This window comes from Phragmites australis, chromosome 7 (assembly GCF_958298935.1).
Source record: "Phragmites australis chromosome 7, lpPhrAust1.1, whole genome shotgun sequence".
Lineage (NCBI taxonomy): Eukaryota > Viridiplantae > Streptophyta > Magnoliopsida > Poales > Poaceae > Phragmites > Phragmites australis.
In genome coordinates, this window is record NC_084927.1 from 27,462,398 (window position 1) to 27,479,142 (window position 16,745).

At 46.7% G+C, this 16,745-nt stretch overlaps 1 protein-coding gene and 1 pseudogene across 1 annotated transcript; both read left to right on the forward strand.

The window, feature by feature from the left end:
- Positions 1-11,184: 11,184 nt before the first annotated feature.
- Positions 11,185-12,402, forward strand: LOC133925533 (pentatricopeptide repeat-containing protein At4g21065-like; annotated as a pseudogene).
- A 1,608-nt stretch (positions 12,403-14,010) lies between these two features.
- On the forward strand, positions 14,011-15,851 carry LOC133924513 (S-adenosylmethionine decarboxylase proenzyme). The gene is made up of 2 exons (XM_062370088.1): positions 14,011-14,152; positions 14,244-15,851. Exon 2 carries the CDS (start codon positions 14,435-14,437, stop codon positions 15,617-15,619), a length of 1,185 nt encoding a protein of 394 aa, XP_062226072.1. The 5' UTR covers positions 14,011-14,152; positions 14,244-14,434; the 3' UTR covers positions 15,620-15,851.
- The last annotated feature ends 894 nt before the right edge of the window (positions 15,852-16,745 follow it).

The window sequence follows — 16,745 nt, forward strand, 5'->3', positions numbered from 1 at the left end:
CTTTGGTCTGTGTGTATCTGTGGGATTTAGGTGCTCTTGGACTTCTCGATCTTCTCTACTTCCTTAACTGCTTCAACCGTGCAGAGCTTGTCGAGAGATACTCACTTCTTCAGGGATTTTCCAACTTCCGAGAGATTGTCTAACTTGTCCCCAGCCCTTCCTTTGTCCGTGCTGCCAGCTGCTTTAAATACCCGCCGGCAGTAGCGTGCCCCGAATGGGAGGGCACGAGTTCTAAGGCACCATAAATGGAAAGGACGTCATCATAGCCTCTGTGCGAAGTGACCGGGGGTTGAAAATGCGCCCCGCGCCCGGTCATCTGTCGCCATAAATGCACTGGCAACGGGCACCGTGGAGAGGGCCCACCGGGCAGCCGCAGAGCGGCCCGGCGTGCCTGCCTTGTCTTGTTCTCCTGCCACAGCAGCGCGGCAGACGGAACGCCTCGGCCCTTGTGACGTTATCCCGAGACGTGCCGGATGGCGCGAGATGGGACCCACGCATTTAATATCCCCACGCCCTTCTGCCAGAATGTGGCAGGAACTGACACCGAGCGTAGCGGGAGCAGTTGGAGGTGATAGGCCACGCGCGCTCTTAAATGCGGCCTCGGGCCTTTGACTGGCTGACACCTCATCGCTGGACCCTTGTGGGGGCCACTGTCAGGGGGCTTCCTGGGTCGTTGGGGAACCGAGTGCTCGGGGGTCACTGTTCACCTCCCCGAGCACTCTCTCCCGAGAGTGCCCTTCCTTGGTCCTCGGGGAACCGAGTGCTCGGGGGCTACTGTTCACCTCCCCGAGCACTCTCTCCCGGGCATGCTTGTACGGATCTTCGGGGGACCGAGTGCTCGGAGGCCGCTGCACGCATCCCCGAGCACTCTCTCTCGGAACTAGCCGACCCGTCCAGGTCCCACTCCGCGCCGATCTGGGTCCTGGTGATGTCCTGGGCCGGGCCCGCTCCAACAGAGGCGTCAGGCGGCGGCGTAGATAGTCCGCCACCACCATCACCGAAGCGAGTCCGGCCTGGCGCAGGAAGTCGATGCGCTCCAGGACCGGCTCCATCCGCTCGTCCGCCTGCGGCGGCGCCTCCCAGGTTGGCTTTAGGGGCTCCGCCGCCCTCTCCGGCAACGACAGGCGGTCGTGGGGGCTGACGTCGACGTAGAACCAGTCGCGCCGCCAGTCGTCCCATTTGCTCCGCAGCACCTGGGGAATGTATTGCTCCTCCAGGCCGTCCCGCAGCCGAAAATTGCAGCAGCCGGCGACATCAGCGGTGGAGAAGCCCCTCTTCTTCCCGGCCGACCGCAGCACAAAGAAGTGTCAGAAGAGCGACACCGACGGTGGTACCCTCACGAACATCTCGCAAAGGTGGGCGAAGACCGCTAGGATGACGACGGAGTTGGGGCTGAGATGCACCAGCTGGATCCCGAACGTGTCAAGGATCTAAAGGAAGAAGGTCGAGAACGGTAGCACCAGTCCGGCCGCCACGAAGGAAGTGAAGAGGACGATGCGCTCCGGTCGGTCCGTCACCGGCGGGAAGCTCGCCGGCGTCACCACCGAGGCCTCCCGCTAGCCTTCGGGCACCATTAACTTCCGCACCTTGTCTGCCGCCTCCTCGTTCATGAGCCGACACTCCGGTAGCACGCTGTCGGGTGTCTTGTCACGGCGGCTTCCTCCCGCTCTCGTCATCTTGTCAGGGTGGGGGACGATTTGAAACGGTGGGGGAAAGGTGGTGCTCTGATCGCCTAAGGGAAGATGAGGGCTCAGGAGCGCAAGGAAGAAGAAGGCTTGTTCGCAAAGATGACGTAAAGAGGGGGGGGCGGTTTGCTCCCCTCCTCCTTTTATACCCCAGGGAAATTTAAACATCGCCTGTTGCGATACGCTCGGCGAGACGGTTTCCTCAGCCAGCGTAACCGCAGGCGAATCTCCCTCGGGCCGTGCGGTTGTCAGTGGTTGCCAGACGCACTTTTCCCGATCTGCGCGGTTGCCACGCGCGCCGCCTGCCTCGTTATCACGCGCCTCGGGAGTCGACTGGACGCGCGTCCGTTCGGCTCCCCGTTGGGCAGTACCAGAAGCCCGAACCAGAAGGGCCAGCGTCTGAGAGCGCGCCGCGTGGCGTCGGTGCTGGGTTCGGCCTCATTGACGACGAAGGGCCCATCCGCAATCTCTAGGCCATCACCTGCCCATGGGCTCGGGGGCTGCTGTCGGTGAATCAGGAACCAGGGGACCCCGAATCCCGAGGCCAGGCCAGCAATCCGTCATGTGGCGCCATCCCGTGGAGTCTCCTCCGCAAGGTAAAAAAGGCTAAGTTCTGAGAGATGGCACTCGGAGCCACAGTCAGTGGTCCCCGAGTACCCAGGTTCCCCGATGATTTGTAAAGACCAAATACCGGGAGGGGTGTGCCCGGGACTACGAACAGTAGCCTCCCGGGCACCCGAGTACCACGAGAACCCGCTGAAGGAAGTTTCGGGAGAGATTGCTCGGGGTTGCGTGCAGCGGACCCTCGGGGTACTCGGGTGCCCGGGAGGCTACTGCTCGTAGCCCCGGGCACACCCCTCCTGGTACTTGGTCTTCATAGATCATCGGGGAACCTGGGTACTCGGGGACCACTGACTGTGGCCCCGAGCGCTCTCTCCCGGAACTTAGCCTTTTTATCTTGCGGAGGAGACTCCACGGGATGGCGCCATGTGGCGGATTGCTGGCCTGGCCTCGGGATTCGGGGACCCCTGGTTCCTGATTCACCGACAGTATTACATCTCAAGCTCAACTGAGGACACCAATTATGAATCACAGTTGAGAGCTATGCAGAAATCAGACATCATCTTTTGTGTGTTGCAGCTTAAGACAATGGGTGCATATAGTAACCTGAAAGACATACCTTCTGAAATTGAAAGATTACTCCAAGAATTCAGTTCATTATTTGAAGAACCTACTGGTCTTCCTCCCCAAAGTCATAGTGATCACAAAATATCCTTTATGCACTGCCATTCAGAATCAGACCATATAAGTACAACCCATCTCAAAAGGATGCGATTGAAAGACAAGTATTTGAGCTACTGAAGAATGATATGATACAGCTTAGTTCAAGTCCCTTTGCCTCACTGGTACTGTTGGTCAAAAAGAAATCAGGTAAATAGAGATTGTGTGTGGATTATAGGAGATTGAATGTAATGACTATTAAGAATAAGTACCTCTTACCTGTGATTGATGAGTTGATGGATGAATTTCAAGGAGCAGCATGGTTCACTTCTTTAAACTTAAGAGTAGGCTATCACCAAATTGGAATGGTTGAGGGGGAGGAATTAAAAACAACTTTCCAAACTCACCGTGGCCATTATGAGTACAAGGTAATGCCTTATGGACTTACGGGTGCCCCTGCCACATTTCAAGGAGTGATGGATATGGTTTTGGATCCTTTACTCAGAAGATGTGTAGTTGTTTTCATTGATGACATCTTGATCTATAGTTAAAATTTGGCTAAACATGTATAGCACCTACAACAATTGTTTGCCCTCTTATCATAGAATCAGTTGAAAGTGAAATTGCCAAATGTTCTTTTGCTCAACCAAAGCTATCTTATCTGGGACACATAATCAATGCTGAAGGAGTGGCTACTGACCCAAATAAGATCAATGTAATTCAGAAGTGGCCTCAACCTATGAATGTAAAGGAAGTCAGGAGCTTCTTAGGAATGGCTAGATACTATAGGAAATTTGTGAGAAATTTTGGTATGATCAGCAAACCACACACTAATCTGTTAAATAAGGGAGAACTCTTTGTTTGGACACCAGCCACTGAAGAAGCCTTTTAGACATTGAAGCAAGCACTAGTCTGTGCACCTGTGCTGGCAATGCCAAATTTTCAGAAGCCAATGTTATTGAAACAGATGCTTCGGATAAGGGTGCGGGAGCAGTTTTGCAACACGAAGGACACCCAATTGCTTTTGTCAGTAAGGCCTTGGGCTCAAAACTCAAGGGTTGTCTACATATGAGAAGGAATACCTGACTATTATCATGGCAGTAGAGCATTGGATATCCTATATACAACAATCTGAATTCTTGATCAAAACAGACCAAAGAAGCATGGTGCATCTAGAGGAACAAAGGCTATCTACACCCTGGTAGCACAAGGCAGTTGGGGGGGCATTAAGGTTTTGATGTTATATACAAAAGGTTTTGATGTTTCAATATCGTCAATAGACTGTGATGATGTAATAAAACAACAAGGGTTGCATGTATTATAGGATGCAAAAGGCCGGAATGTTATCCTTTTTCTAAAAAAACAAAAGAATCCAAAACTTGTTTGCTTGGCCTAAGCTGAAAGAAGATGTCAAGAACTTTGTGGCATAGCGTCAAGTATGTCAACAAGCAAAATCTTAGAGAGTGGCTTATCCAGGACGTTTAGCTCCTCTTCCAATCCCTAATGGTGCATGGCAAGTGATAACTATGAACTTCATAGAGTGTCTGCCCAAATCATCTAGGTTCAATTGCATTCTAGTGGTGGTAGATAATTTTTTTAGGTATTCCCATTTCATGCCTTTGGCTCATCCTTCCATTACCTTCCAAGTAGCTCTAGTGTTCATGGACAATGTGTTTAAATTACATGGTCTGTCTCATGCTATAGCTTCTGATATGGACAAAATCTTTACTAGATCCCTTTGGCAAGAAACATTTCAAATTGGCTGGTACTGATTTAAGGATGAGTACCTCATATCATACTCAAATTGATGGGCAAAGTGAAAGAGTTAATCAATGTCTAGAGACTTACCTTAGGTGTTTTGTGCATGCATGTCCAAACAAATAGAGAAAATGCTTACCTTTAGCTCAGTTTTGGTACAATACTAGCCATCACTCAACTTTGGAAAATCTCTTTTTGAGGTCTTATATGGTCATCAACCTAGACAATTAGGTATTGATAAAATAGAGGCATGCAAAATTGCCAATATGTAAGAGTGGTTGGCTAAACGAGAAGTAATAATAAAATTATTACAACAGCATCTAATCAGAGCTCAGCTCAGGATGAAACAGATGGCAGATAAGAAAATGTCTGAATGCCATTTTGCAATGGGAGAATATATATATATATATATATATATATATATATATATATATATATATATATATATATATATATATATATATATATATATATATATCTAAAACTTCAACCATATATGCAGACATTTGTAGCTAGTAGAGTTCATCACAAATTATCCTTCAAATACTTTGATCCATTTCATATTTTTAAGAAAACTGGGCCGATGGCTTACAAATTGGAACTACTAGCATCTTTAGGGATCCACCGGACGTTTCATGTTTCTCAATTGAAGAAAACAATACTAACACCTGATCAAGTCATTGTCCAATTGCCTGCTATGCCATCTCAATTTCAGTACCATAAGTCATACTGGATAAAAAGACTGCATCGTCGTCTAACTGGAGCTGTGCGACAAGTGTTGATCCAGTGGTCTGGCTGGCCACCGTCTTTGGTGACTTGGGAAGATGAACAAGCACTACAACAATATTTCCAGAAGGCATTGGTTTGGGGTCAAGCCTCGTTTCAAGGAGAAGGGGTTGTCACAAGCCCAAGTCATGCTAACATCACAAGTGAAGCCGGAGAAGGTAGAAGTGCATGGGAGACCAGAAGGGCCTGAGCAGGAAAAAGACGGGAGAAGTCGATGCGCACCAAACAAACCAGTAATCGCATAAGTGGGCCGAAATGGGTGCGGTGAGGTGCCGGCCCAAGCGACGAAGGGAGCGTCAGCCCAAGTGAAGAAAGGAAGAAGCGTGTTTTCCTTTTTCGTTTCGTTGGTTGATACTTAAGACAGGACTCTCATTCTTGTAAGACACAGAAGAACTAGAAGAAACAAACGATGAACAGGTCCGATGAGTTGCCGTGATCTCAAACTATCCTATCCTTCTCTCTGTGATTTGTTCGGTGGTAACACCGTCTCCCGTAGTCCCGTCTGACACCCGCTCGGTCAGATACTTAGATCCCAACATCAGGGCGTGGCGTCAGCAGCGGACTGCAGCAGTCGAGCCCGAGCCCCGAGTTTGAGCACCCCGCCTGGGGAAATTTTGGTGAGGAGGCCAGGAAGGGGAACAAGGGATGGGGAATTTGGGGATAGGATTTTGACTAGAGGGACAGGGCAGGGTTTTTTGACCGGACCCCACCGGTAGAACTAAAATATCAGGTAAACCTATAGCATGTGAGGCTCTTCTTTATCTTTTGATAAATCTAAAAATTGCATATGCATAATTAAATCTTATGGCATGCATACCTATTTTGCTCATAAAAGTATACAAAATTGTTTGCCAGTTCAAACTAATTTGCTTGCAACAAAATTGTTCATAAATTGTTCTCATTATTTTATTAAAAATATGTAGCAGTTAGATCTGATATTGCATTTGAAAGGTTCTAATTTGTTCACAAAATTTGTTGAACACCCGATATGAATCGTCTTAACTTATTTCTTAAATTACTCACGGATCTATTCTAATTTGCTTACGAATTTTCACAAAATTGCTTACATAACCGTATTTAAGGGGCAGATAAATAAATGGATTATTTATTAAATGATTCCTCTATTTTTACCACATACTGAAGTGAGGCACATATAAGTGTTACAAGTCCAAATATAAAAAGTCCAAAAAATAGAATAAAATGCTAATGTTCAGACAAATTTCTTTTTTTTTAAAAAAAAAGGTGTGCGTGCCATAAATCTAAAACATGCACATGTAGCTTTTAGATTTGTCATTATCTTTTACTTAGTTATTTGAAAAGATTAGATAGCATTCAGAGATAAGATTAGATCATATTTCTTATGGGTTATTTAGAAGATAAGATTAGATTTGTTATCAATTATAGATGTGATTTTATTTGGGTTGTAAGGGTCGTGACTTGCTAATATAAAGGGTCACCTAGCACATCCTTGGAATTAAGTAAAAGAAGAATTGACCTAAATCTTTCTAATAGTCTAATTCCTCCTAGCAGTCAATGTCGTCTGGCTATACTCTTGACAATATTCATAACAAGCTTGTTCCCAACTCGACAAAAAACATTGGCAACCATCTGGAAAGATGAGCAACTAAAACATCAAGAGCTGGTCATTTATTCATTTGGCAGGCAACATGAGAGATATTATCAGTCCGAAAAGGAAAAAGAGATACTATTAAGTATATTGTTAATCTCTACTATATAAAATATAAGTTAGTTCTCACATCTCCTCTTCTACTACTCTCCACCTATATAATAAAATCCTATAAAATTCATAAAATTTACTAATTTTTACCATCATCCTCATACTCAGCCTCCTATCAGCTACAGATATATGACATATCTTACTAATGAAAATAAACAAAGAAATTAGGAGGAAAATTAGTAGACAATCTCCTCTATTTTTTCAGATCACATCTGAAATCAAACTACAACATCACTCCTGAGGTATTTGTTCGGCAGCACTTCCATAACGCCTCTACATCTTCATATCTTGAGTCTATATTTGATGTTACCGCGTTCAATATTTATATTTTCATTACAACATACGGATATTTAGCTAGGACTAACAAATAATTAGGATTTCCTTAAAAAAACTAACAAATAATTAGGTTTGTTGCCTTGATTAGCCTGTTCGCTAATCCCGTCAAAGCTTCACCTAACCCCGTGCAGCGTTTTCCACCAGGCTCGTATTTTTCATCTCGTTTGTTCGTTTGTTCTTTGGCAGGGAATCACACAATTCACAAGAAGGGCAAGAAGCTGGGGCCTGCACTCTGATGAAAGGAAGAAAAACGAAACAAAAGGACAAACAAACCTGCATCCACGGGCGACGAAAAGCACGGCGGCGCGCGGAGACAAAGCATATCTAGCTGTCCAAAAGGATCGAGACAAGGCCAAGTGGTGGATCATGGACCAGATCGCTGTCACGGGGGTTAAATGTACTGAAGATATTGTCAGGCTGGCTGTCTATCTACTGCTCCATCGACCATCATCGTCTGAACTCCAGTGACGATTCTGGGACCAGGGAAAGATGGCGTTTCTATGGATCCGGGGGAGACGGGATCTCACCTCCGCATAAAACCGTGTGGTTTTCGGAGGATACAGCACGTCGGCGATGCGTTTTCGTGTTCGTGCCCGCTGTGCAGATAAGTATTGTGTTGTGATCTTGCCCGCCGCTTGTCTATGGCCACCGCTGCACAGCACAGGTGCAAAGCGTAACGAGATTTGGAAAGAGAGGCTGAAAGGGCGTCGGAACGACGGATCGCGTGGATGCTTCTCTCCTCTTAGCTTTTTTTATTTTTGTTCTGGGACATCGGAAGCGGCGGCCGGCGGAGGGCCGTGCGGGCATGCGCGTCACTTGAGCGAAGCAAAGGGAGGACGTGGTCGTCTTTGCCAATGAAGGAAGACTCGAGCCGCATCTCCGGCGGGTGTGTGTACACAGAGACGGAGCTTACCCAGGCCAACAGCCCCCCTCCACCCCGCACAAGCCTTTTTCCAAATAGTAGCAACTGCATATGTATTTTACATATATATAATTAATTTAAGATATAGTGATCCAAAAAAATAAAAAAATAAAACATAACAAAAGAAATATTTACATACACAAAATTTATAACATGATAATGCAATTTCAAAAGGGAGGATAATGGTAAGTGGCAGGATAGGAGGATGAAGTGAACCGTATCGTTCATAGTAGGTTGTTCGTAGTAACACTATGAGCAGAATTAATATGGTGACTGATTTGTGAAGGAATAAAAATAATTATGATATAGTACCTTGATGTAAAGATAGCCCGACCGATGCGACCTCCATGGTAGACGACGGTGGAGGCGGTGGTGTACCATATATAGAAAGTCGGCGTTGTAGATGAAGTGTGGGAGATGACGCATCTTCTGGAGAAACCCATTGTTGTAGACGATGTGCGGGAGATGACGCGGCGGTGAATGTATGGAATGTAAATATTAGAAGTCTAGGTATGAAAGACAAATAATAGGAGATTAAATGTATTGTTGTAGACGATGTGCGGAGACGACGCGGCGGTGAATGTATGGAATGTAAATATTAGAAGTCTAGGTATGAAAGACAAATAATAGGAGATTAAATGTATTTTTAAATATATGAAAGATAAATATTGGATATTTGAGTATGAAAGATAAATAATGGGAGATTGAATATATTTTTGGAAGGAGGAGTGAGGTTCAATTTTATACGGTGATCGTTTGATCAACTCGGGTGGACGGTGGAGATCGATCGTATTTTCCACAACTCGTGTATTTTATAGGAGTATAAAATTTTAACATTGGGTATGCAACCTATGTGGCCTAATTTTGTTTAGATTAGAGCTCACTTACTTCCGCTACCTACGAAAACAAACACTACAAGCTACACAACCAAATGAAAAATAACTTTCTAATACGGAATGAGGGTTAAATTGTAGATAAGTTTAACTACAAAGATATATTGAAGGATTTTAAAGATGGAAAACGCCAAAAAGCTAATTTATAGTGACTATAGTTATGAGAGCATGGCTAATTGCAATTTTGGTACATATATAGTATTATTATTAAGCTATTTCTAGGTATTACAATCTATTAATCTCACTCGAATATGTATTTTAAACCAAGTATGAAAAATAATGACTATAAATTATGTCATATATTAGTTTAATGGTTTAACACTTCAATATTTTTGAATTTGATTTATTTTTTAGCCCTCTTGAAATTTTGGTGAAGCTCCGTCACTGTGTGTACGGTGCAAGTAGCCTGTTATTCCATATGCCAAGTTCTTGGCACTGGGCTCTGAGAGATCAACCGATGCACATGGTGAACCCACAACATATCACTCACTTGTTGTCTTTGTAGAATTCACTCATGTCGCTAAGCTCTTGCTTGGAAGATAGAAGCCTTTTTCTTTTCTTTTTTCAAGAACTATATTGATCCTGTAGATTTTTCTAAAGAATAGATTGGTCATATGGATTATATAAAATTAATTTTTTATTATTAAGAAGAAGATAAGTGTATGGTACAAAATGCGGGCTTGCGCCATGCTGTTAGGCACTCCGCCACGCGCCAACGATGGCTAGGTCACAATGAAAATAGGAAAATTTCTTACGCAAAACTTCCGCTACCAGAAGCATTTGATTCCTCGAAAATACATTTGTAGCGTTTCCAACCTTAAACTAAAAATCAAATTCGGAAGAGCTACAAACAAGGATATGTCTGTTTCATAATTGCATCGGATTTTCCTATAGTTTAGTTACTCTTTTTTACCACTGGATCAAGCTCTAACCATCTAGATCTCTCAACAACGCATCATATACAAAACTCGATCAATCGTCCCTCGGTAAACTCTACATCATACTTGTCATCCTGTTTCTTCATCTCCGATATTGGCAGTGCCACCTCCCGTTGCTCCTTCTCAGTCTTCGTTCCTTCGAGCGCGCAGGCGATCTGCATGACACTATCACTTGCCACAACCCTTATGCCTCGTCTTCCCTCGGTCAACCTATTGTGTTGGGATCCAATGAACCGAATTAGTATGGAGGTAGGCTGACATTGCGAGGGTGGACAACATCCTTGCTAGAGTCGAAGAACATACTCCTTTTTTTTTTTTTGGTTTCCTTGGCTTTGTGACAAGCGTCCGTGTTTATTTGTTGTTGTTGGACTTCGCATACAGATATTGCTGCGTCTTGCCTCAAGTGTATTTTGTTAAAATTTTAAGATTTATTTATTTGTTCATTGGTCCCAGTAGGTCGCTGAGGACATAATATGGCTTTAGATAGTGATTTTTTTAAAAGCCGTGTACAAGTCTAAATAAAAAATTAAATACAGAGAAGAGCAGTTTGGAGCAGTTTGATTATTTTTATCAAGTTTAAATTTCAGTGGACAGTATAAAACACAATAAAAAGAACCAAGCTCACTAGCCGCCAGACTGCACGAGGACACCCCGAAGCTTCCCAAGCCTACCACGCCTAGTCAGCCACCAGATGGCGCGCGGCTCTCCCACCAACAAGTGGACCCCACTTGTCATCATCCTACCTCGAACCTCGAAGATAAGTAATGTAATCTCTACTACTTAAAAAACACGTAGTTCTTCTTTCACATGGTCTGCTTCCATTCTGCTCCTCGCACTGACATATGGGCCCAGCACCCGTTTGTCCACCTCTCGAGCCGCACACCTCGAACCTATCCATCCAATGCAAATGCCCGCTGCCGTCGCCCGCGCAACATACCGCCCGAACCTCTCCCTCCTCGTCGACCGCTGCGCCACCCTTGCGCGCTGGCCCGCGTCCACGCGACAATGCTCGTCTCAGACCGCCTCACCGATGATGCCTTCACAGCCTCTTGGCCGCCTACGCCGTGCTCTTTCTCGACCCCACCGTCGCGCTCGCGCTCCTCTCCTCCCTCCCCTGCACGCCCAACTCCTTCATGATCAACACCACCCTCTGCACGCTTGCCTCCGCCCTCAACCCGACCGCTACCTTCCCCTTCTTCTCCCACCTCCGGGCCACCGGGACCCTCGCAGCGCCCAACAGGCACACCTTCCCCTTCCTCATCAACGCCGCCGCGAGCCTCGTGGTATCACTCCCCGTCTCCGAGCAGCTCCACGCGCTCACCGTCAGGCACGGGGTTCACCTCAATGCCTACGTCGCCAACGACCTCATCTGAGACTACTCCATCGCGGGCCACCTTCGCGCTGTGCGCAGGGTGTTTGGCAAGGTACCCGAGAGGAACGCGACTGTGTACACTACAATGCTCTCGGTGTACGCACAGAACGAGAGGCATGAGGACGCCGTCGGGGCGTTTGACGAGATGGTCCACGAGGGGTACGAGGCCAGTGGCATCGCGTTGCCGTCCGTGCTATCGGCGTGCGCGCGGCCGGCGTCGAGCAGGCTGGAGATGGGGCGACGGGTGCACGACATCATGGAGGCAGGGGCATGACGGCGCCCCGTGGGGGTCATCCTCGGCACGGCGTTGGTCGACATGTAGGCCAAGAACGACGAGATCATGGAGGTGGTGCGGTGTTCGAGGGAATGCTGGAGTGACGCGCGGTGATGTGGAATGCGCTGATCTTGGGGCTGGCGCACCATGGGCACGATGAGCAGGCGCTGGACATGTTCTGACGGATGCAGCGGGAGGTCATGGCGCCGAACGTGACCACGCTTGTCGGGGCGCTGACGGCATGCTGCCATGTGGGGCTGCTGAACGAGGCCCGCCGGCTCTTCAGGTCCATGAAGAAGGAGTTCAAGATCACGCCGAACATCCAGCATTAGGGTTGCATGGTCAATCTCCTCGGCCAGACGAGCGTGTTATCATTTCACAAGATGATACGGGAAATGACGTGCGAGGTAGACACCATTATCTAGGGAGCATTGCTGACGGCCTGCAAGAACCACGGGGATGTCGAAATTGCGCCATAAACACGGGTCATGGCAACATGCAGCATACAAATAAATCTGGGCAGTTCAACCTTTTCTATTAGCCGCAACATTGTTTTTCAACATTCTTTGAGCTAATTTTAATGAAATGATATTTTGTATTAGTTTCACCCAATCAACTTAATTATCTTGTAAAATTTTTAACTCTCGTTACACTACAGTAACATTTAACCACCTATACTACTTAAAAAATACTAATACTTCCTCTCCATAGTCTGCCTCCTTATACTCCCTACGCTGACAGCCTGACATATGGGCTCAACACCCGTACGTCCCCCTCCTAAGCCACACACCTAGAACCCTTCCGTCCAATGCAAATGCTTGCCGCCGCCGCTCACGCAACACGCCGCAGAACCCCGAGTCCCGAGGCGGCGCGAGACCTCCCTCCCTGCACGCGGTCCACCGTAGTCCAGGCCCTCACGGCCGCGAATCTCGATCGTGGTGGGACCCGCCAAACCAACTACTGGTCTGGAGGCCTCCACGTGAGACGGGTCCACGCGAGGCGGGTCCCGCGAGACGGGTCCATCCATCTACTTGGCGGACACTGAAACCCGGCTCCGATAAGGGTTGCTATAAAACCCGGGCCAAACCAGGGCAACCCTTCCTCAGCCGCACGCTTCTTGTTGCCAAAGAATTCATCCTCCCTCGCCGCCGCCGCCGCCGCCGCTCGTCCCGCTGAGAGAGAAGCCAATCGAACCGAAGAACTCGCCGAGTTCGAGGCAGAAAACCTTTTTGTCGCCAGTCTCAGTCCGGGATCTGCTACGTCGGGGGTGGTGAAGGGGGGATTTCGTAAGATCTGAACGGGATCACGCGTGCGCGCTCGGGATCGAGGGGGTTCAACACATAGCTTCGTCGAATTGTAAGTTTCTCTTGGTCGATTACCCCTTGCTAGGATGCTGTGGCTTGTAGATTTGAGATTTGTTGGGCATGTGGATATGTTATGCAATTTTGTAATTTTTTTCTCGGTTATGGGATTTTAGGGTTCATATTTCTGTGAGAATTAGTACCTGGAATAGGTAGTTTCGTGATCTCGCGTGGCCCTATGAGTTATGCCAGTAATTTCTCGTTGCGCTTAATCGCTGATGCGTTGTTCATGGTACCCTATTTCCTGAAAAATTGATGTACTCCAGTAAAAATACTATTTACTCTTATTCAGATTTCGATTTCGTTTCGATATATGGATAGGAAATATAAATTCAGGCGAGAACACACCCATGATTTACTGGAATAGGTGATGTTGCTGTTTGTTGGAATTTGAATGGGATTATACAATATTATATTTTGCTTTGTTCCCAGAGACCTGTGGTTAATTTTGCTTTGTCTCCAGCAGGTCTGTGGTTAGTAGTATGTAAAATTTAGATCCATCGGTTTTTAGTTGGAAATATTTATTTAGCCTTACGATTCTCTGTACTTGCGGAGTTGTGGTATGTTTGGATGGTTTCTTCTTGAAACTGTCTCGCATAAGTTTTGACTAGCATGAATGATTGATTTTCTTGTTTAGCTTATGTTCTTAATGAAAAGCAAAGGCTATTTCTTCACACATAAGAGGAAAATTTGTTGATGTAATAACCCCTTTTCTCCTTTCTGCAGGAATTGATGTACTATGGAGTCTAAGGGTGGCAAAAAATCTAGCAGTAGTCGCTCCATGATGTATGAAGCTCCCCTTGGCTACAGCATTGAGGACGTTCGACCTGCTGGAGGCGCGAAGAAGTTCTCTGCTGCTTACTCCAACGTAAGAATCGATCGTCACAATGGTATTCTTCATTCCACCTTTGTTGTTTTTGATGTGTTGCTAATAATGTCAGTTGTTTCTTCTATTGCAGTGCGCGAAGAAGCCATCCTGATATCCCTTTTGGCTTCCTCATCTCGTAGTTTAGGATTTCTTTTTTGTCACTTTGATTCTAACCATTCTCTCTGGCCTGCTGCTTCCTGATAATCGTCCAGTTCTCCAATCTTGCTCCCAGCACTCCTCCCTCCTCCATCTCCGGCATTGTGTTCTGACTCACCTGTTCCAATGGCTGTCCTTTCTGCTGCTGATGCTCCCCCGGTCTCAGCGATCGGGTTTGAGGGCTATGAGAAGCGCCTAGAGATCACCTTCTCGGAGGCGCCTGTCTTTGTCGACCCTAGTGGGCGTGGCTTGCGTGCCCTCTCCAGGGCCCAGATTGACTCTGTTCTGGATCTTGCACGGTGCACCATTGTGTCTGAGCTCTCCAACAAGGATTTCGACTCCTATGTCCTTTCTGAGTCGAGCCTGTTTATCTATCCTCACAAGATTGTCATCAAGACCTGTGGAACTACCAAGCTCCTGCTCACCATTCCAAGGATTCTCGAGCTTGCTGAAGAGTTGTCTATGCCGCTTGCTGCTGTGAAGTACTCCCGCGGGATGTTCATCTTCCCCAGTGCACAGCCGGCCCCCCACAGGAGCTTCTCTGAGGAGGTTGCTGTACTTAACCGGTACTTTGGTGGCCTCAAATCTGGTGGTAATGCTTATGTGATTGGAGATCCAGCAAAGCCTGGACAGAAGTGGCACATCTACTATGCCACCGAGTACCCAGAGCAACCTATGGTTACCCTTGAAATGTGCATGACTGGTCTGGACAAGAAGAAAGCTTCAGTCTTTTTCAAGACTTCTGCTGATGGCCACACATCATGTGCTAAGGAAATGACTAAGCTCTCTGGCATCTCTGAAATTATCCCGGAGATGGAGATCTGCGATTTCGACTTCGAACCATGTGGCTACTCCATGAATGCCATCCATGGCACTGCATCCTCTAACATTCACGTGACCCCCGAGGATGGTTTCAGCTACGCCAGCTATGAGGTTATGGGCTTCGACGCCACAGCTCTGGCTTATGGTGACCTTGTCAAGAGGGTCCTCAGGTGCTTTGGCCCTTCTGAGTTCTCTGTGGCCGTGACCATCTTTGGCGGGCGTGGCCAAGCAGGTACATGGGGGAAGAAACTTGATGCCGAGGTTTATGACTGCTACAACAGTGTAGAGCAGGAGCTGCCCTGCGGTGGTCTTCTCATTTACCAGAGCTTTTCTGCTGCTGAAGATGCTGTTGTCGGTTCGCCCAAATCTGTTTTCCATTGCTTTGAGGGCGAGAATGTGGAAAATCATGCTCCTGCAAAGAACGGTAAATTGGCTAATATTCTCTCCTGGGAGGATGCCGTCGAGGATGACGGAGTGCTTGATGAGTAAGACGGGATTCTGGTATCGATTTGCTGCTGAGTTTTTTTATGTTCCAATTGTCGTGGTTGTCGTTTGGTTATTTTGTGAAGCAGCCAAGCCAGGCTATTAGTATCTAAAAATCATTTGTAAGCATGCTTAACCTGAATAAGTAAGCTCTAGGTGGTCAGCTGAGTCTACCACAATGAGCATATGTATGGAGAAATGTCTGTCGAGCATATCAATAAGAATTATTTTGGGTTAATGATTGGTTCCTTAGACTTAAATTTTAGTTTTTGCGTTATCCCTCAAATTTGAGTTCTTTCTACCCCGGTTACCTGTCTGTCATTTCTAAACGACTGGTTGGTGCAAATCACGTCCTGATTTCTGCACAGAGGCGGTTGATAGTCTGCTCATGCCGTTCTGACAGGGATGCATCATGCGTTCGTCGCTGTTGGCAAATCATTTCATCGTCTCAGCTCTGTGTACCGTTGAAATGTCGAGATGTTACCTCTACAACAAAAAAAATTGAGAGAGGAAGTTTGCAGCAAATAGCTGGAGGACATTTATCGCGTGCCTAGCTGTTAGATGCAAAGTCCCGGTTTGTTTTAGGCGTCCGCCATTGACTTTTGCTCTGTTTGCATTTTGCTTTCAAGAACACGCTAAATATTCCTCTGTTTATTGTACTAACACATGCTTATCTTTTGGAGTAAGTTCATGCACTTGCATTATATGTCATCAGAAATGGAGGGGCCACGTTTTATATCTGAGTAGAAAACAGTCTCGTTTGGTAATCGGAAAGTGTTCTCTTCGTTTGGCTGTGAGAGATTCGCTTATCTGTACCGTTCCCCCTACGCTTATCTGCTGACGAGGCTGATGTTTGTTCAATAATTTGATATGGTAGGCCTTGTGAGTTGGATCCAATAAACCTATTCTATATTCCTATCGTGTCGTTTACTAATATGCTTTCAGCAACTGCTTTTGTCCGTTTGTCCGACCCATGAGGAGCCGGATTTCGCCAACTACATGCCGAGGGCAGTTCTTCTCTCACCGTAACGATTGCGTACGATGCTGGCATGCTGCTGTTTCGTTTCTGCTTCTCTCTAGCCTAGTCAGCACATGTGTCGTCCTCTCCGTTGCTCGCTGCTTTTGCCGAGCC

Coding starts and splice junctions, on each gene's coding strand:
- LOC133924513 (XM_062370088.1), top strand. CDS start 14,435: ATGGCTGTCCTTTCTGCTGCTGATGCTCCCCCGGTCTCAGCGATCGGG.